Source organism: Rhipicephalus microplus, chromosome X, assembly GCF_043290135.1.
Source record: "Rhipicephalus microplus isolate Deutch F79 chromosome X, USDA_Rmic, whole genome shotgun sequence".
Lineage (NCBI taxonomy): Eukaryota > Metazoa > Arthropoda > Arachnida > Ixodida > Ixodidae > Rhipicephalus > Rhipicephalus microplus.
In genome coordinates, this window is record NC_134710.1 from 45380437 (window position 1) to 45407309 (window position 26873).

At 44.9% G+C, this 26873-nt stretch overlaps 1 protein-coding gene across 2 annotated transcripts in view; it reads right to left on the bottom strand.

Moving 5' to 3' along the window:
• Window positions 1-26873, bottom strand: part of LOC119175883 (uncharacterized) — a 766025-nt gene that overhangs the window by 213545 nt on the left and 525607 nt on the right. For both annotated transcript variants that reach the window (XM_075876430.1, XM_075876431.1), the window contains one exon: window positions 21925-22003. In XM_075876430.1, the coding sequence (XP_075732545.1) occupies window positions 21925-22003 (79 nt within the window). The remainder of the gene's footprint in view (window positions 1-21924; window positions 22004-26873) is intronic.

Genomic DNA, 26873 nt, shown 5'->3' on the forward strand with positions numbered 1-26873 from the left:
TCTCTGTCTGTATCTATCTATCTATATATATATCTGCCTATCTATCTATCTATCTATCTATCTGTCTGTCTGTCTGTCTGTCTGTCTGTCTGTCTGTCTGCCTGCCTGTCTGTGTCTGTCTGTCTGTGTCTGTCTGTGTCTGTCTGTGCCTGTCTGTGTCTGTCTGTATGTGTCTGTCTGTGTCTGTCTGTCTGTGTCTGTCTGTACGTGTCTGTCTGTGTCTGTCTGTCTGCGTCTGTCTGTGTCTGTCTGTCTGTGCCTGTCTGTGTCTGTCTGTCTGTGCCTGTCTGTCTGTGCCTGTCTGTGTCTGTCTGTGTGACTGTGCCTGTCTGTGCCTGTATGTGTCTGTCTGTATGTGTCTCTCTGTGTCTGTCTGTCTGTGTCTGTATGTGTCTGTCTGTCTCTGTCTCTTTATTTATTTTATTCTATTTCATTCTTTTCTATCCAACGCGGTGTCCGGCCTTCTTTAAACATGTACACTCATCAGCAAGCTTAACACGAACGCTCCGCAGCGTGTCCTGAAATAGTTTGACGCTAGCGCCACGTAGCTTTGTGTACTGTAGCCGAGATATTACCCGCGCATTCTGACATGATATCCAAGCCCACCAAGGTAATATGTAGGCAAAAGCGCCCAGTGCATCGCGGCTGGCATCAATCAAACTAGTCCAGGTCACGCGTCGGAGCGTTCGAGTTATGCTTGCTGGCGACTGTTCACGCGTAACCAAAAGCATGCTTTACTGCATAAAGCATCGTTATGCAAAGAAGACATCTTTACAAAGACCTTTTGGTCATTTTGTATTGCTATCCCCCTTAAAACTGTGATCACCCTCTGCTTATTTTTATCTACCTACACATTTGGTTCATTACACCTCAAATATGGCAAACTAAGATAGTGGATCACCGACATGGCTAATTCCTGTGTTTGTTCCTAACGTTCATTTTGCTCTCCCTCATTCTTCAATATATTTATCTGATTATGAAATAACAGACGTAGTTAGAGACAATAATGAGAACCATAACATATTATTTTGAAACAAATAAGTATACTTTGTATGTAACGTTGCTGAGGGCATATATCACGAATGAAAATGAAGGTGCCACAGCATATACTGCCCCGCGTTGCAAGAAGGGAACGATATGTCGGATAGCTGCTGCAAGCGTGGGTCTTGTGATTTTTTTCTTCACTTCTTTCTGTCATATTTACTTGCTTCTTCCCATACTCAAAGGCACTGAGCAATGCCTCCGTGACGGGAGGCAGAGAATGGCATCCATTTATGCTTTTTTTTTTTCGTTAACCTCTCTCTTTCTCTTGTAATTTTCCTGATGTTAGTGATTGATCAATTGGTCGTCTCCTTATGTCCTTTTCTCCATCTTTCTGTTCAATCATCTATCGACCACGTGTTTGAAACTGACATGACTTTACCTCTGTATATTATATCACTATAAATAAGCAAATTATAATAACCACAATAAAACATTGGGAAATTCATAAAAATAACAGCACTCATCCGAATCTCGCTGTAAAAAGGTATGTCTCTCAATACATATTATTGAGAAATTTCAAGTGGACATGGAAAGTAGACTACTGCTTTGTTTACAGACTGAATTTTCTGGCAATATTCGTTTTCCGGTACTCTTTATCTGTTTCTGAAGGTTAAATTGTTATTTGAGCTTTACGATTTCGTGTTCACATTGCACTTGACTATGCGGAAAATTATCGCACGCAATGTAATTTTTTCCATTGCGTGTTGTAAATTTTTAAATGCTAGAATTCAATTAGGTCCGTTTCTGAATCTCACAATCAGACTCTCCGAAGGGAATTGTGGGGGTGCTGACACCCTCAGTAAAGTTTTTTGCGCCGCGTAGCTTGCGTGTCTTGCGCATAAGCCATACTTTGGGGTCACAACTATTGAGCGGTAGATGGCGTTGTGTTCGCGAGAGTTGTCAACACCCCGACTGCGAGATTGGTAAATGCGAGACTGGTAAATACTTAGAAAACAGCAGGTGGCCAAACCAAAAAGAACTATCGGTTAAGAAGAAAGTGAAGGAAACGGAGACTGACATGTGGAAAATGGGCATGATTAAGAAGTCCGCACTAGAGATTTATCGAACTTTTAAGCAGGAAATTGCCAAGGAAAGGATCTTTGATAATACTCGGGGTAGTTCTCTACTCTTTGAGGCAAGGACGGGAGTACTGCGAACCAAGACATATCGGGCCAATTACGAAGGGGTAGACACAGTATGCAGTGCGTGTGGAGAGGAAGAAGAAACTGCCGAACACTTGATAATGTTCTGTAAAGGGCTTCACCCTATAGTTCAGGATGATGGCGCAGAGTTTTTCAAAGCACTGGGATTTAGGGACCGGGAGGGCAAAATAGACTTTAAGCAAGTAGACTTAACTAGAAGGAGGTTATCTGATTGGTGGCTAAAGTCATGGCACAAGTGAAAATTAAACTCTTCACTGCAAAGTACGAATCCTCAAACTCACTTTTTAAGGAAAAAAATAAATAAAGTTTTGGGTTCATTAAGTATTACGGCTTGGTGGCGCTAGCCACCGCCCGATCTAAAGGGTACAGCCATATCCATCCATCCATTCATCCATCCATTGTGTTCGCAAGAGTTGGGGTTCGGTTCGGGCTGTCACGGTGGATGGACGTGTTTTTTGAGCGCTCCGAATCGACTGCGCAGATAAGTGTTTTTGCATGTTTTGAGCTTGTCTTTATAATTATAAGGCAGCAGTTGAAATCTTCGTAGCACTTATTTTATGGTACGGCTTTTTCGGGGGCCAGTCACCAAGTATTTATTAGTTAGTGCGGGTGTGTGTGTTTGAATTTTTTTTTGTTTTTCTTCCTTTTGCCACCCCGTGGGGGAGGTGCGCGTACATTGAACACGCAAATTTTTGTAGTAGAGCTTAGACTTTCTTTTTTTTTGTAGTGCAGGGCTCGAGTTTAGTAATTATGAAGTATAGGGACAATTGGTGTCAGAAAGACATGGTTAAAAAGACTGTAAAGTGTTCAGGATGTGGAGTGGTTTTGAAAGTGGACCTTAGCGTAGAAGCGGATGGAGAAGAGGCTGACGCGAAGTGTAGGCAATGTGAGGTCGAGGAAAAAATTGAGAAAATGATGGTTGCCCAGAGTGAACTGCTGATGAGAATCGCCGAGCTCGAGACTGCGTTGGCGACACAGCACGAGAAAACGAGGTCAATGGGAGGAAGACTGAAGTCCGCTGAGGAAGCACTAGCGAAGCTGAACAAAGAAGCGGCCTACGGAGAGAACAGCAGGGAACCGGCAACCAGAACGGTGGAGAAGGAAGAGCAAGCATGCTTGGAAAAAACAGGTTCAGCCGGTTCAATTGTCGCAAGGTCCAGCTTCAGCGAGGTAGTGGCGGGGCTGGGAGGTGACAAAGCAGCTGGCGTCACAGGTGCAAGTAGCCCCCAGGTGCAGAACGCTCCAGCTGAAAAGTCACAGCATGTGATAATCGCCGGGGACTCGAATTTAAATTGATGCACAGAAGCCATCAAAGAGAGGGTAAGAGGTGACAAGAGGGTTGCAGTAGCGGTGTTCTCAGGACGCAAGCTTGAAGCAGTCATGAGGCAAGCGAGCGCAAAACTCAAAACTACAGCTGATAGACAAAACCTCGTGATAACTTCAGGCGGTTTAAATGATGTCTTAAATGAAGATACAGCAGGACTAGCAACCACTCTGGCGAAAGGCGTCGATGACATGCGCGCCACTTCTCCAAAGGTACAGGTAGTGATATGCACAATACCGGAAGTACCGGTGCGTGTTAGCCACCTGCAAAGAGCGGTTGTCGACGCAATTCAAGAGATATGGCGGATGAGTCGAGAGAAAGGCTTTGAGGTGGTGGAAATAAACAGAGAGGTGCATAGGTGGGGTGGTTTTCAACGAGACAGAATTCACTTCGATGGACGGCTAGGTCATGAGGTGGGTTGGCGACTTGCAGGACGCGCAGTAGCTTTTTTGGGGGGCAAGCGAGCCCTTCGGGTTGCAGGATAGCTAGTAACGAGGAAAACAGCCAGGGAGACCCTTCGACACGTCGTATGGACAGATACAATTCCAAAGTGGCACCAGTATCTAAGATAGGTAGAGTCCGGGGCATAAATAGACGTAGCCACGAGCGCCGAGCCAATTCAGGCATAGGGTATATTAACATGCAGAGTGGTAGGAACAGGCTGAAGTGGGAAAAGATAGAAGAACAGCTGAGGAAAGAGAGGCCGATGGTATACGTTTTTGTAGAAACACATCTCAGGGACATGGAACAACCTCCGAACAATCTAGACTACGCGTGGGAATATTGTAATAGAACAGAAGGCAGCAGAAAGGGGGGTGGTATTGGGGCATTCATTCATAAAAGTACAGACTGGCAAAGGGTCAAGCAGGAGTGCAAGGAACATTTATGGCTAAAAGGGAAAGTGGCAGGTCAAATGACGCTCCTTGGTTTCGTGCACTTGTGGACGGGAGCAAAGGCCAGAGAGGAAAACCAGGCAATGGTAGAGTGTATATGAAAGGACATTCAGGAGTTAGGAAGAGAGTGCGAGATAATTATACTAGGAGACATGACTGCGCACATAGAAGATATAGATGGGTATACCGACCCGACAGGCAAAATGATCATGGATATGTGTGAAAGGCTTGATTTGATCATTTGCAACAGTACCGAGAAGTGTGAAGGGCAAATAACATGGGAGGTAGGAAGGCTGCAGCCGACGATAGATTATGCACTGATGTCACATAGGACGTTTGATAAGCTCAGGGGAATGCACATAGATGAAGGTGGCTCCAGAAGTCTCGGTAGTGATCACAAACGTATCGAACTAAGTTTTGGAAGAGCAGTGAAAGTGGGAAGGAGACAGGATGAGCAACTACAGCAAAATTTTTATTGAGAAAGGCAAATTGAAATAGCCACAAAACAAATTGAGAAAGTAATCACGGAGGATAATAAGACAGTGTGGACATACACAAATTGAATTAGACTGTTTGAGCTAGAGCTTGCTAAGACGCGTGAGAAGTCGCCCCGGAAAAGAAGACACAAACTCAAAAGTTGGTGGGATGGGGAAGATAAGAGAGCCATAGCAAAACGTCAGGAAGCCTCTAGGGAACACAGACATGCTAAACAGCAGGGTGAACCGACAGATAATGTTGAAAGAGAATGGGAAATCTTTCTAAGCTGTAGAAGGGATGCCTCCCTTCTGATCAATGAAAAGATTAGAAGAAAAGGAGCTCAGTGGCTGGTAGAAGTACATAAAAAAGATAGAAAGGCAGCTGCGAAATTTTGGAACCATCTAAACTCCCTAAGAAATGAGACGAGCCTAGAGCACAGGTTTATAACTACAGCCCAAGGTGCTAGGCTAGAAGGGGACGAAGCTATTGAATATATAAGAACAAGGGTGACAGAAAAATTTCAACAAAGAAGTGCTTTATGCACCACAATAGACAAGGACGATCCAAGTGGTGCAATGGCTCCATTTTCACAACGTGAGTGGGAAAGGGCTGAGAAAAGGGTTCCGAGTAGTACATCAACAGGTCCAGATGGCACTCCAATTATGCTGATAAAGACATTAGGTCCGAAGTCTAAGCAGGCTTTGAGAGAGGCAGTGAGCAAAGTAATAATCGATGGTGAAGTTCCCGATGCATGGAAACTTAGCAGGATGAGCATGATCTATAAAGGAAAGGGGGATAAAGCTGACATAAACAACTACCGTCCCATAACAGTTACATCAGTGGTCTACAGGTTGGCGATGCAGATTATAATGGAAAGAATGCAGGCATGAATAGAGGATGAGGGGGTGCTGGGGGAACTGCAGAATGGGGTTCGGAAACACAGGGGGCTGGAAGACAATCTGTTCTTACTGACGCAGTGCATAGAAATAGCAGAAAAAGAACCCAGGCCCCTGTGGCTAGTATTTTTGGATATCAAGGGAGCGAACGATAGCGTGGTTAAAGAGGAATTGTGGGGAATACTGGACGCGCTAGGCGTGGAACATGTAGTCACTAATCTTTTAAAGGATATCTATAAAGGTAACAAGGTAGTTATGAAGTGGGAAAAACAGGTATCCAAGCCTGCAGAGGTAAAACGGGGGCTTAGGCAGGGGTGTCCCCTGTCACCCTTATTATTCATGATGTACCTACAAGGATTAGAGGCTAAATTAGAGGGAAGTAGGCTGGGCTTCAACCTCTCTTTAGTCAAACAAGGAAAACTCATTGATCAGGCACTACTAGCAATAATGTACGCAGATGATATAGTGCTAATGGCCAACAACAAGTAAGGTTTGCAGAGATTGATGGACATCTGCGGTAATAAGGGAGATAGGTTAGATTTCAGATTCACTTAGGAAAAATCAGCAGTCATGATTTTCAATGATAACGAAGGTATTGAGCTTAGAATACAGGAGGTCACGCTAGAGATAACAGATAAATACAAATATCTGGGCGTATGGATAAGCAATGGGGCCGAGTACCTGAGGGAACACGAAATATACGTGACGACTAAAGGTAAAAGGAATGCAGCAGTGATGAAAAATAGGGCACTGTGGAATTACAATAGGTATGATGTTGTGAGAGGGAAATGGAAAGGGGTCATGGTTCCTGGAATGACGTTCGCCAATGCGGTCTTGTGCATCAGAAGTTCAAGAAGATCAGAAGTTCAAGCAAGATTATAAATAAAGCAACGCGGAATAGGTAGGCTTGCTTTAGGAGCTCACGGGAATACACCAACTCAGGGAGTACAAGGTGATATGGGATGGACATCATTTGAGGGCAGGGAAGCTAGCAGCAAGATAAAATTTGAGAAGTGATTGAGAGAAATGGGGGAGGAGCGTTGGGCTAGGAAGGTTTTCAGCTACTTGTACATGAAGAATGTCGATACAAAATGGAGGAAGCGAACCAGGAAATCGACTGGTAAATACCTAGAAAACAGCAGGTGGCCAAACTAAAAAGAACTATCGGTTAAGAAGAAAGCGAAGGAAACGGAGACTGACATGTGGAGAATGGGCATGATTAAGAAGTCCGCACTAGAGATCTATCGAACCTTTAAGATGTAAATTGCCAAGGAAAGGATCTATGATAATACTCGGGGTAGTTCTCTACTGTTTGAGGCTAGGACGGGAGTACTGCGAACCAAGACATATCGGGCCAAATACGAAAGGGTAGACACAGTATGCAGTGCGTGTGGAGAGGAAGAAGAAACTGCCGAACACTTGATAATGTCCTGTAAAGGGCTTCACCCTATAGTTCAGGATGATGGCGCTGAGTTTTTCAAAGCATTGGGGTTTAGGGACCGGGAGGGCAAAATAGACTTTAAACGTGTAGACTTAACTAGAAGGAGGTTATCTGATTGGTGGCTAAAGTCAAGGCACGAGTGAAAATTAAACCCTTCACTGCAAAGTACGAATCCTCAAACTCACTTTTTAAAGAAAAAAATCTAGATTTTGGTTCATTAAGTATTACGGCTTGGTAGCGCTAGCCACCGCCTGATCTAAAGGGTACAGCCATATCCATCCATCTATCCATCCATCCTTGACCACCACTATCATCATCATCATCATAGTTGTTAGAGTGGTAGCGCCGGCGGTGACCACTGGCGGAAGGCAAGCCTTGGAGACGGAAAAGTGAGTCTGTTTCGGCTGGTGGCGTTTGGCGCGAACGGTTGTCTCGTAGTGGGATTTCCGGGGGCCCTTGTGGTGCGTCAGGCGTTGGCGACACCGCCTTGTTTGTCAAGTTGTTGTTGAGTGTTGTTTAATAATGTGTAAAGACGTCTTAGCGTGTTGATCACGATTGATGTAATAATAATTTGGCTGACGATATCGTCGTTTTAAATTAGTTAAATAAATGCGTCTCTCATTTTGGTTCGGTCCGATCGCGTCTGCTGTGTTCGTTCACTCCAAGAGCGTGGCGTGGCTGTTGCCATATCAAGATCCCACACGCTCAAGGTGCCTTATGTCTCTGTTACATCCGTGTCGTCATATTAGCGCCTTTTTTCCCGAAAACATGAAAAACCAAGACGCCAATTTTTTAACCACAACAAGGCAATGGCAGTGCTGGTCATGACTCCGTGCTATTTCGGATAAAGCGTGACCTGCGAATGTCTGCATTTTTTTGTCTCAGCTGTCTCTGCTAATTTCAGTGGGGACACGAGAAAAAAATGCACCTGCGACACTTGATCCTTTATACTCTTGTACTATTGATGAACCACTTATAATACAATATATGAAATATTGATGAGCCATGCACTTATGTAGATTTCATTGCTATCTCAAAGTCCCAGTTTCAAGGACGCGCGTACAAAATCTTTAATCATGCTTATACAAATCGACGGCCACGGGGCTGTTGTCAGTTATTTTTTTTCTCTTTCATGAAGGTGTATTTGCAGTCAGTGATGTTTCGTACTACGCCGATGAATTCTCATAAGCATGAAAATTTCCTATTTAAGGTATTTTTTCCAGCAAACGTTGACGAAATTTCCCGCATATTTTCTTGCACAACAGTACTGATTTCAGCCCCCACACACGCACACACATACTTTTACACGTGTCTTACGTACTGGCCACTTTTTAAATCTTGACTAGCCCCTCCACTGCCGCATAAAAAAAGCACGACTTTATCATTTCATATACTGTTAGTACACTGCACATTGTGGGCTTCAAGTGTAACAGCAATAGTGAAGTAAAAATCGTTACGCGTATATATCAGAAACAATCGCAAAAGCTTGCGTGGTGCATGCTCCAGAACTTATTACAACAGATTGAAGGAGCACTGTTACCGCTAATTATTATCGGTCGTCATAGGAGAATTTAACCATTCGGGAAATTTCCTGCAATATCACGAATATTCCCTGTTTCCTATAGCTCAAAATGACAGGTGAAAATTTCTCGAAAAAAAAAGAAGGAAAATTTCTTGCACGGAACATCACTGCAGTGTTACACTTGCTTGACAATTATCAAACTTATAGCATTCCTTGCTGTTTCAAACCAGTTTCCTGGAATTTCGCAATGTGGCGAAGGGTACGAGAAATCAATTTATGACCTCCCGTTTCTATCATGAAGCCGCAAGGAAATTCATACGGATTTTCTCAGAAATAAAACATCTCATTTGCTGAAAAATCTGTCATGGTCTAAGAATCGAACCGCATTGGAAAGGCGTAGGTTCTTGGTTCAATCCCTGGGCCAGGAGGAATGTTTCAGCAACCTAAGAAGTTTTCTTGCCGAGAGACCAGTATGGATTTCGTTACAGGTTCGTGCTAAAAACGGGTGGTTGCAAATTTGCTTTTATCATTTCTTGCAGTGCATCTAAGCTTGATTTCTACGCTTTCGGGAGCAGTCACTGCTGAGACAGAAGTAAGAAATAAGTAACCGAAAACACTGCAGAAAACCAGCTCAATGTGAACGGCCACAAGCCCAATTCAAGAACCATGGCCACCCTTTGGTGGTGGGCCAAGGAAACTCCAATGCCGCATGCTCGAAGTTCAAACGCACGTAACGTGCAGAAATTATTTTTGCAAAGAAATATTGGCTAGGTTTGACACAAATTTGGCGAACTTTAAGAGAATGAGTTAATTTCTAGAATGTTGCAGTAAGGTCACTTTGTGTGCTAGTTGGTTCACACTAAACACCTCGTGGCGTGAACTGCACAAGCGAGAGAAAGAGGAGAATTTTCGATGGAAGCGAACTTGCTTGAAGTCCGTGGATTTATATTTGGGTGCACGTTAAGGAACACCGGATGGTTAGGCTTTTGTGGAGCACACCATTACGGCATCTTTCACAATCAAACCTCGCTTTTGGTATTTTAAACTTCAAGAAATATTATTATTATTAAAGAGCTAGGAGGAAGCTATGCTCTGTGCAAATTTTCTTCCTATTTATTTTGTACTTTGCGCCGCTCGAGTTATGCCCTATCTTCTTCTTGCTTTCCTTCGCAGTTGGTATGTGGGGTTTAACGTCCCAAAACCACCATATGATTATGAGAGACGCCGTAGTGGAGGGCTCCGGAAATTTCGACCACCTGGGGTTCTTTAACGTGCACCCAAATCTGTTCCTTCGCAGTTAGTGCAGAACATTTATAGTGAATAATTCTGCTCGCTTTGGCACGCAAAGTTTCAGGCTTGGCCCTCTACTTCCTGGTATATAAAAATCGTTATAAAATCAAACTGCAAAAAATAAAGACCGAAGCACAACGTTTACTAACTTTCCTCATAAACTCATAAACTCGATTTGCAATCATACGTAAGGCTGAGAAAGTTGGATATATATCTTTATTCAACCACCTCATAAGAAATAGGTGCGAATGACAATTTCCGTGAATTCATTTGGATACCTGCAAACGCGTTTCAAAGGTACTTTTCTCTTACTAGGGGTGTAATTTGAAGTGCTTAAAATACATCAGTTTTGTCAACAATAACTTTTAAGTATTATGATTTCCTTCTATTTTATTGCTAAGGCACAGAAAAGCAAACCGATTCGCTTTTTTGTAAATTTAAAACAATACCCACACAACAATATTCAGCAATATTCGTAAACAAAATGCACGAATATACGAGGCGTAAGTCTAAACTGCCCTTTACAGTCACCATAATGCAACGTCTTTCCAATGTACCAAACTTGAGTGAATTCGGTGCAGTAGTGTTCAGAAAAACTTTGCACCGGTTCTACGCATTTATAAAGACGTCTCCGAGCTTAAGGGTGTGCTTATACTTTCCACATTCATTGCTCTCTCGATGACTCTCGCACTCATGCCCGAGGTGACAGCAGGGTTTCTCCCGCGCTGTCACCTTGGGCTGGATGTATGGATGGATGCTGTGAGCGTCCCCTTTATAACGGCGTGGTGACATATGTGCCACCAGGCTCGAAAGAAAAAAAAACGAAAACTTTCTTCTTATGTTGACCTAATGTCTTACCTATTTTGATTAAATCGATCCTACTGTAACAAAGAAAAATTAATATTAATTTGTGTTTCATCCCTATGTCTCCCCAAACAGAAAAACCTCATTTTACCACTATTTCTGTCCTTTATCTCTACTTTTCTGCCACCAATACTCTGTTTCTTACTTGCTTCTATCGCGAACGTCTTCAGCTTTCCATGTTTGTCCCTGAAACACAAAGCGTCATGCAGGCTTGTACCCACACGTATACCTGGGTGGATATCACCATATTCAACCAGAACATGCTCCATCGTTTCCTTAGATAGATCATGTACATTAATTGTTCTTCTTCTTTATTGAATCTCGCTTTCTGACTACGCTTTCTAGGGCAACCAGACCTCACTTCGAACAGTAAAGCACTTCCCCTTGAATTATCAAAAAGCCGCTCCCTCCTTATTTCATTTTTACGCTTTCGGTAGTTACTGACAGCTAGCTTTTTTTTCATCGCCGTCATCCAATAAATCATGTCCGCCTCTCTGACTTCTTGCTTAATGCATCTTGTTGCCATATCGCTGACGTTGCCAGCCGTATATTTACTGTTGAGCCCCCTAGGTCTTTTTCTCCACTTTGTGTCCACGCTTTTCCTATATAAATACCTGAAAACCTTCCCTGCCTATCTACTCTCCTTCATTTTCCTAAGCCTCTCTTCAAATCTTATTTTGCTCTGACCTTCCCTTAACTAGAAAGCCTGTTCATCCCATATTCCTTTTTTTTGCAAGGCACGAGCGCCATCTGTCAAGAAGGGACCAAACTAAGGAAGCCGTGAGCGCGAAGCCCACATCATTATTGTTTATCTTATGTTACTTTTTCATTTTTTTCTCTCCCATTTCGTAGCACCTGCAGCGTTTGTTTCGAGCGCGCATTATACTAAACTGGCAGAACGCGCGCCGCCGAGCCTGTACTTTACTCTCCTGCTCATAGAGGGCACCAGATGCGTCAGAGGCACCCTGCTCTCTTTTGAGGCCGCAACTGGCCGCTTTATTGTCCTTCGGTGGAGGGGCCGTTTCAAGACACTTTCGTTTGTCCATGTACTATCGTCGTAGCCCGAAAACGGTTGCTGCTTTTGTTTATTTTTTGTGTGTGTGTGTGTGTGTGTGTGTGTGTGTGTGTGTGTGTGTGTGTGTGTGTGTGTGTGTGTGTGTGTGTGCTGAGAGACACAAAAAAGAGAGGATTTTTTTCCACCTTGCGGCGCATAAAAGGCGGTCATGCGAGACTGCGCGCGTTGAAGGTGAGCGATGACCCATAAAAACCCTCGAGAGCTTCGTCGAAGCTGGTTGCTTGGGTGCGGACCCCGTTCGCGCGCTAAATGGCCTCAGGCGAGCTTGCTTACGCCCAAGGGGTTGCCGGTTGCAGTTCCCTTATTGTCTTGTACTTTTATTTCTACGCTTGGGTCTTCCCACATACGCGAACAAGAAGAGTGAGGACTGATGTGAAGTTTGGGGAAAGACAAGCGCTCAACATATTGTGGAACGCAGGTGACGTAAATGTGTCCCATTTTTTGAAAGCTGGACTTCATCGACATGAACAAGTCAGTATTTCGCGTGTGTACCAGCACTTGTTCTGGATAAGTGTCGATATAATATTTCTTTTTTTTTACAGTTCGCGTTGAGTATTGTTTTTATATACGTGACAATTATGGACCAACTATGTTGCAAAACTGCGCAAGTGTGTCGCAGTGCTAATACAAGCGCCTTACTATGGACAGAAGTGTGGTAACGTAGAACTCGTTCTTTAGTTTTGCTGGGGGCTTTAAAAAAGCTTCAGTCACAGACTACATCGCTTATCGCTCCGGCAGCGTTTGAGGGAAGTCATTCGTTCCACCACTGTGGTCACTATCGGCTGGGATAGAGAATACTGCCTTTTCTCTCGTATATTAAATGGCAAAATGCTTCTTTCATATTGCGACACCTCAATAAAACATTGCGCTGCTAACATTACAGGCCACCCAAAGATTAATCAATTTGAACTATGAGTGAAATGACCGTGAACAATAATGATAGGGTGTTGGCCTCGACAGTCATAATCATGCATGGCATAATCAAGCGAAGGCGGCACAAATTGATTCGTTCGCTCGTATAACCCCATTACATTTTCATACAGTTCGCGCTACATCAGCAAGACAATTAATAAGATTGAAAAATGCAGGAACATCAATTGGGATTAAAGGTATACATCTGACAGCCAAATTCGACATCGGTTTTCTCAGTAAGTGGTTGCAAGACTAAACTTAATTCCACTCGCATGCTTTGGTCGAACGAAAACAAGAAAAAGTGAGCCTCATGAGGCTTGCGAAGCAAAAAAAAAACGTTGAGAGAAGTGTATCAGTGAGGCTTCGGCAGCATTTTAGCATGAATGAAAAAGCATGCGTGAAACGACGTACTCCACAGGCATTTATTGCTGGCGGGCCTATAGCATAGTTTGTGTTTTTAGGGAATCCGTACCACTTGTCCATTTTGACCAGGCGCGAGGTTCACCGCCAGTTCGGGCTTTAGTAGAAATAAACACTTCCTCATAAAGTAACAAATAAACAAAGAGTGTGTATTGATATTTTCAGTGAGCCCTGACTTGCCGCGTATATAACTCTTTTTTTTTTCTGTCCAACTCTCTTTCTCATGCCATGACTCTCAGAGGTGAATATGATGATCTCTGAAAAGAGTTCACGTCTTCATTCAAAGCGAGTCATACACGCGGCAAGTAAGGAATGACACAAAAGAGTTAGAGTCTTTTTCCTCTGCCTTAGCGTGTACGTCAGTGCTCGAGTTACATCGTCCTTCTTCAGTATTTAGTTTCCGTCGCAATAAATATAGACAGTGGTCTTTCTGAGCTCTTATCTCTCTGTGTCCACTGTTTTTATGTTGGCAGTTTAAGTATGTATCAGTTTCAAGTCGCCCGTCTTTCTACCTTATACTGAAATATGTAAATTTAAATTACCAAAGTCTTCAGTGCGGCTGCTCTAAGGGGCTACTTTTTTGGGGCGAAGCTCCTTAAGGCGTAGATCTGTACATTCTTCGATGTTGTTGTACGTAGCCATTGGTGGCACATACCCGCTCTTGAGCGGGTATGTGCCATAGGGGATGCAAGATGGTAGGTAGCGGTACTTAGAGTTTTCACTAGATAGACGCATGTACGGACGTATGGATGAACGAACAAACAGACTAGCAGACGGACGGATGGACGCGTGGTGGGGGTATGTGCCACAGGGGATGCAAGATGGCGGTAGTTGGAGTGTTCACTAAATGGACGCACGGACGGACGGACAGACGGACTAGAAGACGGACGGACAGTTGGACGGAGGCGCGGACGTACGGACAGACAGACTAGAAGACGGATGGACAGTTGGACGAAGGCGCGGACGTACGGATAGACGGACTAACAGACGAACGCACTGACAGACGAGTGGACAGATGGATGGACTCACGGATGGTCGCGCGGACGGACGGAAGCGAGAATGAACGGACGAACGGAAGCACGGGCGGGCTGATGAACGCTTTGCCCCCCTCATCATTATTCACTCCGTGGATATGCTGTGATTTTTCGCAACCTCGAGTACCACTGTATACCAAGTGTTCTTTCAAAATACAATACAGATAACTAAATTATGAAAGAATACTCTGTATTTCGTACACGAACTCTACGTCGGGGCGTAAATACTTTGCAGCAGTTGAAATGACACTGTGCCGACTGGTTAACCGAAACGCGTTCATCAACTTTTGAATCATTGAATAGAGGGAAGCTGGGTACATCAGAAAGTCGTTGTACATGACCATTCATTCCATGTCCATTTTTTTTGGAAATTGCAAAAGTTGCACGTGAGTGGAAAAAAATATATGCATCATAGTATGTTAACGTAGATATGTGATGTGACTGCGCTGGGCTCGCAGGAAACGTGAGCTCTCTGCTACGTCAGACCCAAACAGCCAAACAACAAGTGACAAGGAAGTGACGAAATTCGAATGAAGGCACGTGAAGCTTGTATTTTTTCGTGAATAGTTCCAAGCTATAACTTGCGGCTGTGGATCAGCTGACGTTTGCTTGTGATGTTTGGTGCGTATCTGTTGACGCGATGGCGTTATAGAGCTCGTTTTGCAGATATTCCGGTGTCGGTGTCTGCGTCGTTGAAAGTGAGCGAAAAATTGTCTTGTTCGCAAAAGAAAATACAAGTAAGATGTAAATAAAATGAATAATACAAACTTCGGCCTGAGTGAGGATCAAGCCTGAGCCATCTGCGTGGCTAGCAGGTGTTCTACCACTGAATTACGTTATTGTTCGAGACTAATTCGAAAAAAAAATACACAATACGAATGTCATGTGGTGAAAAGAGCCTCCATAACGCACATAATATTGCGTGACAGAGTCATAGAACCACGCCTGGCACCTAACATGTGAACTACACAACGAATGGGTGTTCTAAAGGTCCATCCATTAGAAAGCACTCGATATATGTTCGCGTGTTACCTGGCGGACGTGCAGTGCGCCCATCACAGCATTCTGAAAAGGCTAAATTATGGTGTGATGGGCACTGTGCAACTGTACTTGCAGTGTAGGTTCCTGGATAGCTTAAAACGGCCACTGTTAGGCTCACACTCGTTCATTTCCTTGCGGCGTGGTTGAGGCATGCACCGAGAACCGAAGCAATGCAATCGAAAAGGCGATGCGCAAGGGGCGTGATTACGCTGTGACGTTCTAATTTTGAAGGTGAAGCTCAAGCATCTTCTTGGTATTGTAGTTTTTCTTTCGAGAATTGCGAAAGAAAACCATGATATTAACGTTTTTTTTTTTCCTATGTGAATCATGGATTCTGGGAAAGCCACTGCGGCGCTTCTTGAAGACAGGCGAAATAGTTTATCACGCTTGCTTGTTTTTCAGAAACAAACAGATAAGTGCCACACATCACGAGCAAACATTAAAGGCTGCCTGCTTGTGTGTTTCAGAATGCTTGCCCATATTCCTGACCAGATTCCGCTTCGGTGCACCTTGATTCAAATTTTATCACTTCATAATCAGGCACCGGGCGTGAAAAGTTTCAATATCACCCTGAAAATAGCGTGATATGTCTCGAATTACGTACAAGTTTCGTGGTTTCCGAAGAATGGTGTGCCGTTAATTAGCATGCCCCACAACTTTCTAATATAAACTATTGCCTTGAAGAAAATAATAAAAAAAAGTTATTGCACAATTTTTTGTTGCAGGATGAAAGTTTGGGTGAGTTGGTTTGAAGGCATCCTTGGTAACATGTCGACGCACACACATTAGACGGGAAAACGGATGGCGAGATGACAGTTTTTGTTAAAGTTGCTACAATGTCGTTACGGCCGCAGCAAAGAGTTTCCACCTCCGCGTAGCGTTCTTGTGCGGAAACGACAGGAGCTTTACTACCATGGTATCTTTATGCAAGAACATGTGTTGCCTTAAATGGTCACTCACCAGGTTTGACAATTTTGCAAGCTGACAAGCGCAATGCGTAGACAAGGCGTTCATGATCACGTCTGCCAAAATTTGCAACGCTACGCGCCGCGGAAATGGGTCAAATTTCAAGATGAAAGCTGCTCCCCCTCCCCTCTGCCGGCGCACGCGTAGAGAATGGGGGCATGACGTGGGCGTAGGAATGGCCCTACGTACACGACAATGCGGTGACGTTGGTCCTCTACGTAGACGACTCTGCTCTGACATTGTCAACAGTATACCACGTGACATGTCAAAAATTATTTAACACAACATGCGTAGTTTATGTATTTGTTGCTTTAAGAGATGAATAAAGCTTGAAATAAATAATGAGATGCAATAAAAAATTGTGCGCGTTTTTCTTACATTTTTTCCCGTGAAATGCTACGAGATGCGGGGCTAATGTGCCAGCGTTTCGCATGCGTTCGGGTTCCCGTGGTATAAGCGCATTGAGCAGACGACCACCGCGGAACGCTCCTACGCGTTTGCGCACTCATTGTGCTCATCTCCTCTACCGCGTCTAAGACAGCATTTCCAAACAATGCCGCAGAAACAGGCAGAAGACCACAAAATAACGCTGGTCAACAAAGCAACGCCGCTCGCGTGCACGGGGGCTGGGCTTGTTCGGGCACGTCATGCGAACGTCACCTCTTGGTCGGATACCAGAGAGGATGGGGAAGAGATTTGGCTTGCGAAGGCTACGCGGAGGAGCGGCAAGGGTTTCGAGCTCGCCTCCTTTCATCCTCGTTTCGCGACGCTTCAAAAAACCTGTTTTCTCCGCTCGTAATGAACCGATTCAAAAACATTTTGTGGCAAAATGTTTCTCATCGGACACCCAACAACTTCCACTGTCTAACTAAAATTCGGTATGGGCCTGGTGAGTGGCCCTTTAAGAAAAAGAAAAGAAAACAAGGCCATACAGTGGAATGTCCTGGACACTTATCCTGCGTAGTGGTATGTTCGTGGAAAAAGCGCTACCTCAGTGTCACGCGCCACTTGAGATGATCTCACGAGTTATCCACTTTATACGCCTCAGCTATACTTTGTGAATTGCGTCTCGATTCGCACACTTCATGTACAGTCATGTACAAATGAAACGCGATAGAAAATTTACAAATTAAGGTGTGTTTAAAGAGCGATAAGTCGAACAGCGCTATCCCGGACCACTGATTAGTTGCTAAAGATGGTTTGAGCCTCAAATTAAGCATGTAACCTAAAATAGCGCTGAAGTTACACGTGCTGGCAGAAACAAGAAAGAGAGGTTTTCTTGATCACTACAACTTGTCCCCAATTTTGCCTTTGTTTTAAATGCATTTCCTCTCATCATATTGCCGCGTGCTGCATCGGGCTTCACAGTCGGAACCGTCGAGTGACAGCTGTAACGTCATTTACATAGGTTGATGCTGACTGAGATAAGCTTTAAACTTCCGATGGGCCCATGGTATCAGCAAGGACAATTTATAATGACACGTATGAACATGTAGTGGTGCTGCTGCGCAGTGCTTAAATACTGGCAGCATGCTAGCTTCAGGTTCATCTCTTGATCGGCAGCAGCTGTGCATGTACAGTGTCAATTTTTATGAAAGGGAACACGGCGACGCGTGGCCTGCGCGCTCTGGCGGCTGCTGGCAGCACGTTCAAGCGGGAGCAAGAGCAACCACAGTCTTTTTTTTTTGCGCCATCTCGCGGCGAGCAAAACAACCAGTGGTTGCTGATGTCAAACGGGAAAACCTCCCCCTGCAAGGCGATTACTGGCACTCGAATACTCGCCTCGCAGGGAGAGGGTATCGCAATCGTGCCACTGGTTCCATAACAGCAACGAATGGTTGTTTTCCTCGCCGCGAGATGACGCGAAAAGAGACTGTCGTTGCTCTTGCTCCCGCTTGAACGCCCTGACAGCAGCCGTCGGGGCACGCAGGCAACGCGTTCCCGTGTTTCCTTTCTTAAAAATTGACACTGTACCCGCCACATTGGTTCGGCTTTTTTCTTTGTCCCTTGTACGAGAAAGAAAGTTGGATCATTAATAATAAAGCTTGTCTGCTGCGCCCTCGTCTTCTGTGGATTCCGGTGACAAAGACCACCTGTGACAATATCATTCCAGCCGACAGTATCATGCCAAGCTTAGCTGGATTGGGCTAAATATGGCGTAAAATATTCTGGCTACAGTTTCAACGTGCCCCACCACGGTGGTCTAGTGACTAAAGCACTCGGCTGCTGACCCACAGGTCGCGCGTTCAAATCCCATCTGCAGCGCCTGCATTTCCGATGGAGGCGGAAATGCTGTAGGCTCGTGTGCTCAGATTTGGGTGCACGTTAAAGAACCCTAGGTGGTCGAAATTTCTGGAGCCCTCCACTACGGCGTCTCTTATAATTATACGGGGGTTCTGGGACGTTAAACCCCACATATCAATCAACAGTTTGAAAGTGTTGTGTGCAACAGGGGAGGTTGAGTAAGTAGCAGTGAAAACTGGGCTAGTTGGTACGGGTTATTTTTCGATCGAGCTGCGTGACCGGGCTGGACAAAAAAAGAAATGCCAGATAAGCTAGCGCAGATTTACGACTGGGTCTACTGAAAACACGTAAGTAGTCTTTAAATAGTGTCCAGCCAGAGCTACGATGTAGTGAGAGAAAAATGAAACACGGAAAAAAAAATAGACGCGTAAATCTATTTTATTTAACTTGCGGCGTTATTGCTCATGAAGCATCGATAACCATACTCCTTGTGAGTGTAACGTTAATCGACGAATGATTGATGCATGCCTATTTCTTTCTCCCGACTTGAAAATCATTTGTCATCTCACCACCTATGACTGCACTTCTTGGAAAGAAGTGCCGTGCACTTAAAAGCAGGCTCGCAACCACGCTCTCGCCAGTGCACTGCAAATGTCACCACGGCTCGTTAAAAAAAAAAAAAAAGATCGCTTGCGTTTTCTCATTCTTCCCTTGATGCATTGCACACTTTGCGCTGAATAAGATTTGCAACACTTAAAAGACGTCTGATAAAAAACACCGACTTTGTAAGGCACATACTTATCTCTGTGTTGAATTATCCACTCACTTTTTGTGTGTGTCGACTTCATGCCTTCTTTTTGCATTGCTAGGCTACAAACTTTCAACAGTTTAGGTGGAGCGAAAGAAGACACGTGTGCACCATATTTTTTTCTAAGCTCGTCCTCGATGACCTGAAAGACCAGCGACAACTCGTCGCCAGGCCAAGAGGGTTCCTGGACTAGGGAACCCTCCCACCTTAGGGTGACACCGGGCCTCGCTCGGAACGCTGTTTCTAAATAAACGTTCATTTATCTCTCTCTCTTGTCTTCAAAACCATTGTAAACACAGTGAATCACAGTGCTTCCCGAATCCTTCATCTTTTACTGCGATTCTTGTCGCGTAACCTTCTTTTATTAACTTGCCAGTTTACTAGAAGGTGGGTCTGTCCCACGTCTATAGAGTTCCCAGCGCTTTTGAGTCGTTCCGCCTGTTTTTAGCTATTTTTTTCAGTAGCTATTCTGCGTTACTTTTCTGAGTGGGTCGTTTTTACAGCGTTGCTCAGAATAAAAAAACGCGATCTCCTCGTTTATCGCTTTCGGGTGGCTGTGTGCGAAACTATAGAAGTGGATTCCTGACGCTAGACTGCTTTCTATAGTCTTTATATTTGCTTCTCGGAGCACTTGTAGTGGCCACCCTGCGTGCTGTGGAGTATGTGGAGCACCGACACTACGCGCCACGTTGAGGGACGCTTCACGACCGGTGCAGCCGCGCCCACTTCTGCACATCGGCCGTCACGGCGGGTGCCTGCCGGGCATGCATGCGCGCGCACCTTCATTCACTCTCTCCCTAGATTGCGAATGAAAGTGCGCGATGCGTTCTGTCTTGAAATTCGCACCGTTTTCACGTCCCGCGGGTGTTTCATAATTTGCAGGCACGATCACTAGGCCGAGCATTCTACGCACCACTCTCGTTCTCTTGCTATCTCCAGGCATAGTGAGCGGCCTTGTTGTTCACCAGCCACTTGCGCGTGACGTAAACAGCACCGAGCGATAAGAAGAGATATGGCGGCCCGCGGCACCGATGCACACTTTTTTCCTTCAGCTCTCAGCCTCGATTCATCCAAAAAATATGATGATATGTGGGGTTTTACGTCCCAAAACCACCATATGATTGTGAGAGACGCCGTAGTCTGAGCACACGGGTCTACACTATTTCCGCCTCCATGGGAAATGCAGCTGCCGCAGCCGGGATTCAATCCCGCGACCTGTGGGTCAGCAGCCGAGTACCTTAGCCACAAGACCACCACGGTGGGGCTGTAAAATATATATCTGTAACAGTGAAAGTTTGACAAGCGACCAAAGTATACGTACTACCTCCTTTTCTTTTTTTATTGTTTCGCATCAGCTTTCGAACGAAGAATGAAGCGGACTCCAAGCGCTTGTTCAGCGCAAAAAAGCGGAAACACGACCTTCGTGAATTCAATGAGAAGTAAAGGCACGTGTGGGTGCTCTGTTTGGAGGACAACGAACCGATGATAACAGCAAGTGGGAGTGTTATAGGCTCTATTGCCTTTGAAGTGACCAAGCTGGCAGTGGGCGTGTGTTCTGTGATGATGAGACAGCGTTTCGTTTCATTTTCAGATGACATTGAAGGATGCGTAACTTCAACGATAGTCGTCTGCGTAGGGATATCGCCGGCACAGTGGATAATGAGGCAAATCCGTGCGCAGAGAGTTCGACGAATACAATTATAAATTCGGCCTCGTGTGGTGTAGAGGTTAACTATATTTCTTAAATGAGAGTCACTTTGCGCTTGATCATTTATTCACTTTAATTATGATAAAAACGTGTTAAGGACTGTTTTCGCTTCCAATTTTTTTTATATTATTTGGAGTTGCACGTTCATAAAAAATGGTTAAATTTGTTCGTTCGAGGCTTGTTGTACCACCTTTGGCACAGCAAATAGCATATAGCTAACTATACAACAATCTAAATATTTCTCATCACCCGACAGGCGGAGTCGCCGCCATGACACGACTGATGACAGGTACTGACATAACCCTCACGTCTGAAGCATGCAGATAAAAAAAATGCTCGCACCAGATTTTTTCTCCTGGCCGTGGAAGAAAATTTTCTGCTCTTCAGCGCATTTTCCCTGTACTTGGCGGTGCTTCCTTTTTCGCGCGACATTAGAGAGTTTTAGTGCCACGGACCCCCATCCTCCAACGTAAGCACAATCTTGCGTTCCTTCGTGTCCTCTGTGGATGCAGCTGGGAGTACAAAGGAACGCAAGAACATGCGTACGCGGGAGACTTGGGGTCACCGGCACTAAAACTCTATTAACTACGTGGTCATACAACGCGTCGCACTGCACTGAAAAGCTTTACTTTACATTCCCAGTGTGGTACCTTTGCTGAGGCCCTCATTTGCGTGCTTCCAATAAATGAGAAAAGGTTAGACTTTGGTAATGGGTGCTCCGCGGCTCATTTGAGGAAACGATGCACAAGGTATTAGATTAGACATCTGCCGAAGTCCGGTGCGAGTTCTTTTCTGTACTTACTGACTGGATCAAAAATGAAGTCGAGGCAAGACTTCTGTTGCTGAGACACGCTCTTCTTGCCAATTGAGCAGGTGAGGCTCTGAAAAGACAAGTGGCAAGGAAGTGTACTGTCACGTACCAGTAAAGTCTTGCAGGAAGCAGGCACGAGTAACGTAACAGCAGCGACAAAAAAGGAAATGCTTTAGTTGAGGCTTTATTTGAGAAAACTAATGAACACACGGGTATATATATACACTGTGGCCATAGAGAAACATACTCACATAAAGAGCGGACACTCCCGTAGGGCCCTGTGGCTGAGCTACTGCGCTGCTTTCAGCGCCACCAGTGGCTGGTCAGACCCGATGGCTCCAACATAAATAAAATAACAAAAAGTGTCTCTTTCTGATAATGGGACTTGAACCCATACTCTCATGTCGAAATCGAGTGGATTCATCTCTAGCCTACAGAGCCATGTTTTCACGAAGGGAATACATGTATACACACATATCAACTACATGAATGTGTACCCTTTGTGCAAGACAAAAGCAAAAAAAAAAACCACACTTTCTAGTCAGACTTTACTGATTTTTGCGATCAAGCATCAAACGTCCTGAGCGGGCGGGACGCGATGTAGAGGGGATATGAAAAATTGCACACATCAATAAAATTTCCTCTTGGCAAAAACTTGATGCCAAACTTGGGTCTTCAGTGTCCTTCTGAGCCAGCTATTACATCTCTTGACGAAGGAGTAGACGCGAACATGGGAACGCCATCTAGTGGTTGGTCAAACTATTTCTTGCTGGACCGCGAAAAGGCTCGAGTGGCCACTCTTTGTGTAGTATATTTCTCTATGCTGTGGCTTACAGACGGCTGAGTGTAAGCCCCACAACGGCCTACTGTCGTTCAAGCCCCCCCCCCCCCCCCCCTCCACACACACACACACCCCCTAAAAAAAAACACGGCTCGCACACTTCTCACGCGAGCTTGAGATCAGCGCCTGCGCTGAATGGATTCCGATATGATCCGTCTATCTGGAAACGCCGCACTGCACAAGCGAAAGCGTTCGATGTAGCAGTGCAGGCACGTAGCTAGCGAAGATAGTCAGGCCGTATCAGCAACCATGGCCATTCCAGTTGAGAAATCTTACACAATTAGCAAAGGGGGCCCTGCAACACTTTTTCACGTACCATCGAATGGCTTCATCAATGGAGCTTATTGCCTCACGAATCAACTGGCGCAAAACTTTGCATTTGAACACGTTTTTTAGGTGTGAAAAATTTTTACGTTGCCTAGAAAAAAAACACAATATAATTTCTTTTAGTCAATGCATTATTAGCGATGGCTAGTATGAGAATGTTTGTGTTAAAGTAAAAATATACTATATTCAATTTACTAATTCCATTTATTAATAGTTGCTCAAGGAAACCTGACCATAAATACCAATACAAGCTTCGCATTTGAGATAGTCATCTCCAAAAAGCGTTAGCTCGCCTGGAAGTGTTACCTAAAATTTTTGCCCTGTGAACGCTAAAACTCGGCTAAAGCTGCGACGCTGTCGCAGAAAGAGCTTAGTTCAAAGTGTGCTTATATCGATCAATGTCTCTCACTAGCTACACGCCCGTGACAATTTTCCTGTTTATACGTATAGATTCAGAAAAAAAAAAGAAGAATCGGTGCGAGTACCTCGCTCCTTCCCCTATCTCCTTTCCACCAACCGCCACGTCCTTTTCTACCACTTAACAGTTGTGGCTCTCCTACTAGTAAATAAACAAATCGAGTGCGCACAGAAACAGGGAAGGGCATCTGAAAGAAAAAAAAAATCCTTGACAAATTCATCCTCGAGGAGTGCGTATACTGTAGATACACGCATCGCCGGAAGTGTTTCACGCGCTTATTCTGAGCACGCCCGCGGCACGCTCGCTCAATGCTCTTCATTACGCTGGCTTCTCTGGCGTGCATGCTCTGTCGCGTACGCACGCGTCAGGTTGTACATTTCTCCGACTTTTGCAAGCGTCATGCTCACCGCTTCTTTATTCTGTCGCTGCAGCACGCACTACATGAAAGGAAAGAGTGGGCGACCACCCTAAACAGCTCCATGGGGAAGCGGAGGGTGAAACCGAAGCGTCAGGCAGCGAGAGACGGGAGCCACTCGCGCCGACCATGCTCGGTACGATGGCGCTAAGATTAACGGCCGCCCACCCCCGCGGTCAGGAAAATAATAACCACGACGCATGGATATTCGCGCAGAAAAGGCGCCAACGCGAACGCGATGCTATATAGTGGCTGCGTTATTAGGCAGGTCATTAACGGCGCCCATGTGGGCGAATGTCTTTCGCAGCACGCTGTCGCGGCGAGCGGAAGGGAGGCGGATAAGCCGACGAGAGAGCCGAGCGGAGGAAGGCGATGTACGGTTTCGCGCGATAGCGTCAGTGGGCGGCTTGTGCCTTGCGCGACTCGGCAAGACATATGGAAACCTAGGAGACGCTGGATGCGACCACAGGTTGCGAATGGGCCTCAAAATGAGACCACGCATGCCGTTCCTCTACCGTCTGTGGACTTAGCTCCTCAGCTCACCATAGCTGTTCGGTGAGCCCACCGTGGAAATAGATACAAATCAGGGCCCATCCCTGAAGGCATGGGAAAATATACTCCTTGTCTACCTTTTCCACTTTAGTAAGCAGTGCTAGCGGGGTTTGATGTTTTGACGCAAAAGAAAGGTGGCAGATTGAAAAAAAAAGTATTTTTTTGTGACTGTTACGAAGGTAGAGTTATAGGTGGAAGTTTTATAACATCGTGGACAGCATCGCAACCTTCTTGACACGTGTCAGCTCAACGTATAAAGCACGCGAGCACGTGGATAGAAATGTTAATTGAGCATTTCCAAACTGAAGTTAATAAAGAAGGGAAGCTAAATGTCTTTTTGAACATTAAGGCTGCGGCAGTTCCCTTCGCAATTCAGTCTTTTTAGACTGTAGGCTTGCTGTATTCTCGCTGTCGTACCATACAGGTTCACTCGTTGACGTTGCGAATGACTGCCAACATGGTCGTGTCCGAGTGTTTTATTACCGCTGCATATGTGCACTGGAGGACTAGAGTATACGCACTGAATCTAGGTAGGGTTAGTTCAAGCAATATATTTTTGGTCACCTGTCTAGGCGGGCGCCGTTCACTACGTAAGACTGAACCACGGTTATCGATGGGAGTAGCCAACGACCGAACTGTATGAAACTTCTATTAAACCGCGAACTTAAAAAAATCAAACAAATAAGCAAGCCAACAGAACACAAACATTTTTTTAATAACGGCAACTGACCTAGTTTTGCAAAAACATATGCAAGGTGTTTTTTAAGCAATACATAATTTACTTAAAAAACAATAATAGGTAGGCACTTGTCTTCACAGGCAATTTCTAGGCCGAGGCGGAAAGATTGTGCCACTGATTGTATCACCCCGGAATGATGAATTGACACAAATTATTCAATTAATATTTTTATTATCAATTTGAGAGTGGTAGTTTGTACGGCGAAGTTGTTCTACGTCACAAATTATGGCGAGCCTAGTTTAAAAAAATTGAAAATATCACGCGTGGTTCTAGAGATCCATCGTCAAAATTCCTGACCGCAGTGCCGGAGAAACCGGAACTAACGCGCAAGTTTTGACGTGCTCGACTAGTTTTGGCTCATTCGGTGGGCTAGTTTCGGTTTCTCTTGCACTGCGGTCTGTGAATTCAATGATAGATCTCCGGAACCACGTATGATATTTTCACTTAAAAAAAACGCCAGCCCTGCGTGAAACGCGTCACCACGAAAGCACGAAAAGCAGCCTTTCAGAACGTTTTCTAAACACTCTTTGGGTAACTGCTGCAATCAAACTTGCTGGGTACCCACTACGCCATTATTAATCATAATGTATTGGTAGTAGGCCGGCATTCACTATTCTTCAGAGAAGCGTACTATCCTCTGAACACTTGCAAGAAATTTTGTGCCAACCGTTCATGCAATGGTGACAACAATGAGAAATTATGCCTGAAGTGGGTATGCGCCACAGTTATTAGGCGATTAAGAAAAAGCTGTTGTAACGGCATAGAGCATTGGACGACGCACTCGTTACTCTATTCGCATTCTGTGACGCCTGGTTGTTGTTTTGCTGCTATAAAACGCTTTATTACTCATATTAACGCGATTCCTTTCTCGAAGTCAAGCCTGCTTTGGCAAGCTTGCGAGCGAATCCCAAGCACCGGTGTGGCTCCGTGGTAGAATACTGGGCTGGCACGCAGCGGACCCGGCTTCGAACACCACTAAGTCCGCGGTGTTTTTTTTTTTTATTGATTGATTACGGCCATCGGCGGCGGCCGTGGAGGGCAACTATATACGGCACCGCGCATGACCCGTGGTATGATCTCATATGAGCTTTCGTTGTAAAACTAGGCCTGTCATAATTTGTGACCTTGAAAGATTTCTCCATATAAACAACCACCCTAAAATGTATATGGATAAGCTAGTTCAATTATTTTTATCGAATAATTATTCCGGAATGATCTAATTAGTGGCAAAATATTTCTGACTCAGCCTGGAAATTGGCTGTGAAGAGGACAAGTCCTACCTATCATAGTTTTTTAAGGAAAATATGTATTGCTTTAAAAGAACACCCAGTATATATGATAATTCGATCATGCCCAAATGCTATATACACGCAGGCCTATTATAAGCATATGAAACAGCGTAAGTTGGTTCGGGAGCTCTGAGTGACAAAAACAAAGCAGGAAATACCACGTAGGAGAGATGGTTACTACGCAGCCGTTAGATTACGATTCAGCTTTCTACATAGCGCTAACATATTTCACTTAGCGGCGGCGGGAGTTTCCCCGAGCATGCTCTTTTGTTGGGCATCGCCTGTATCCATTTGACCGGTGGGTGTCCGGCGGTGGGGTTCGAACTCGCGACCTACCGCAGATTTACATAGCAACTATC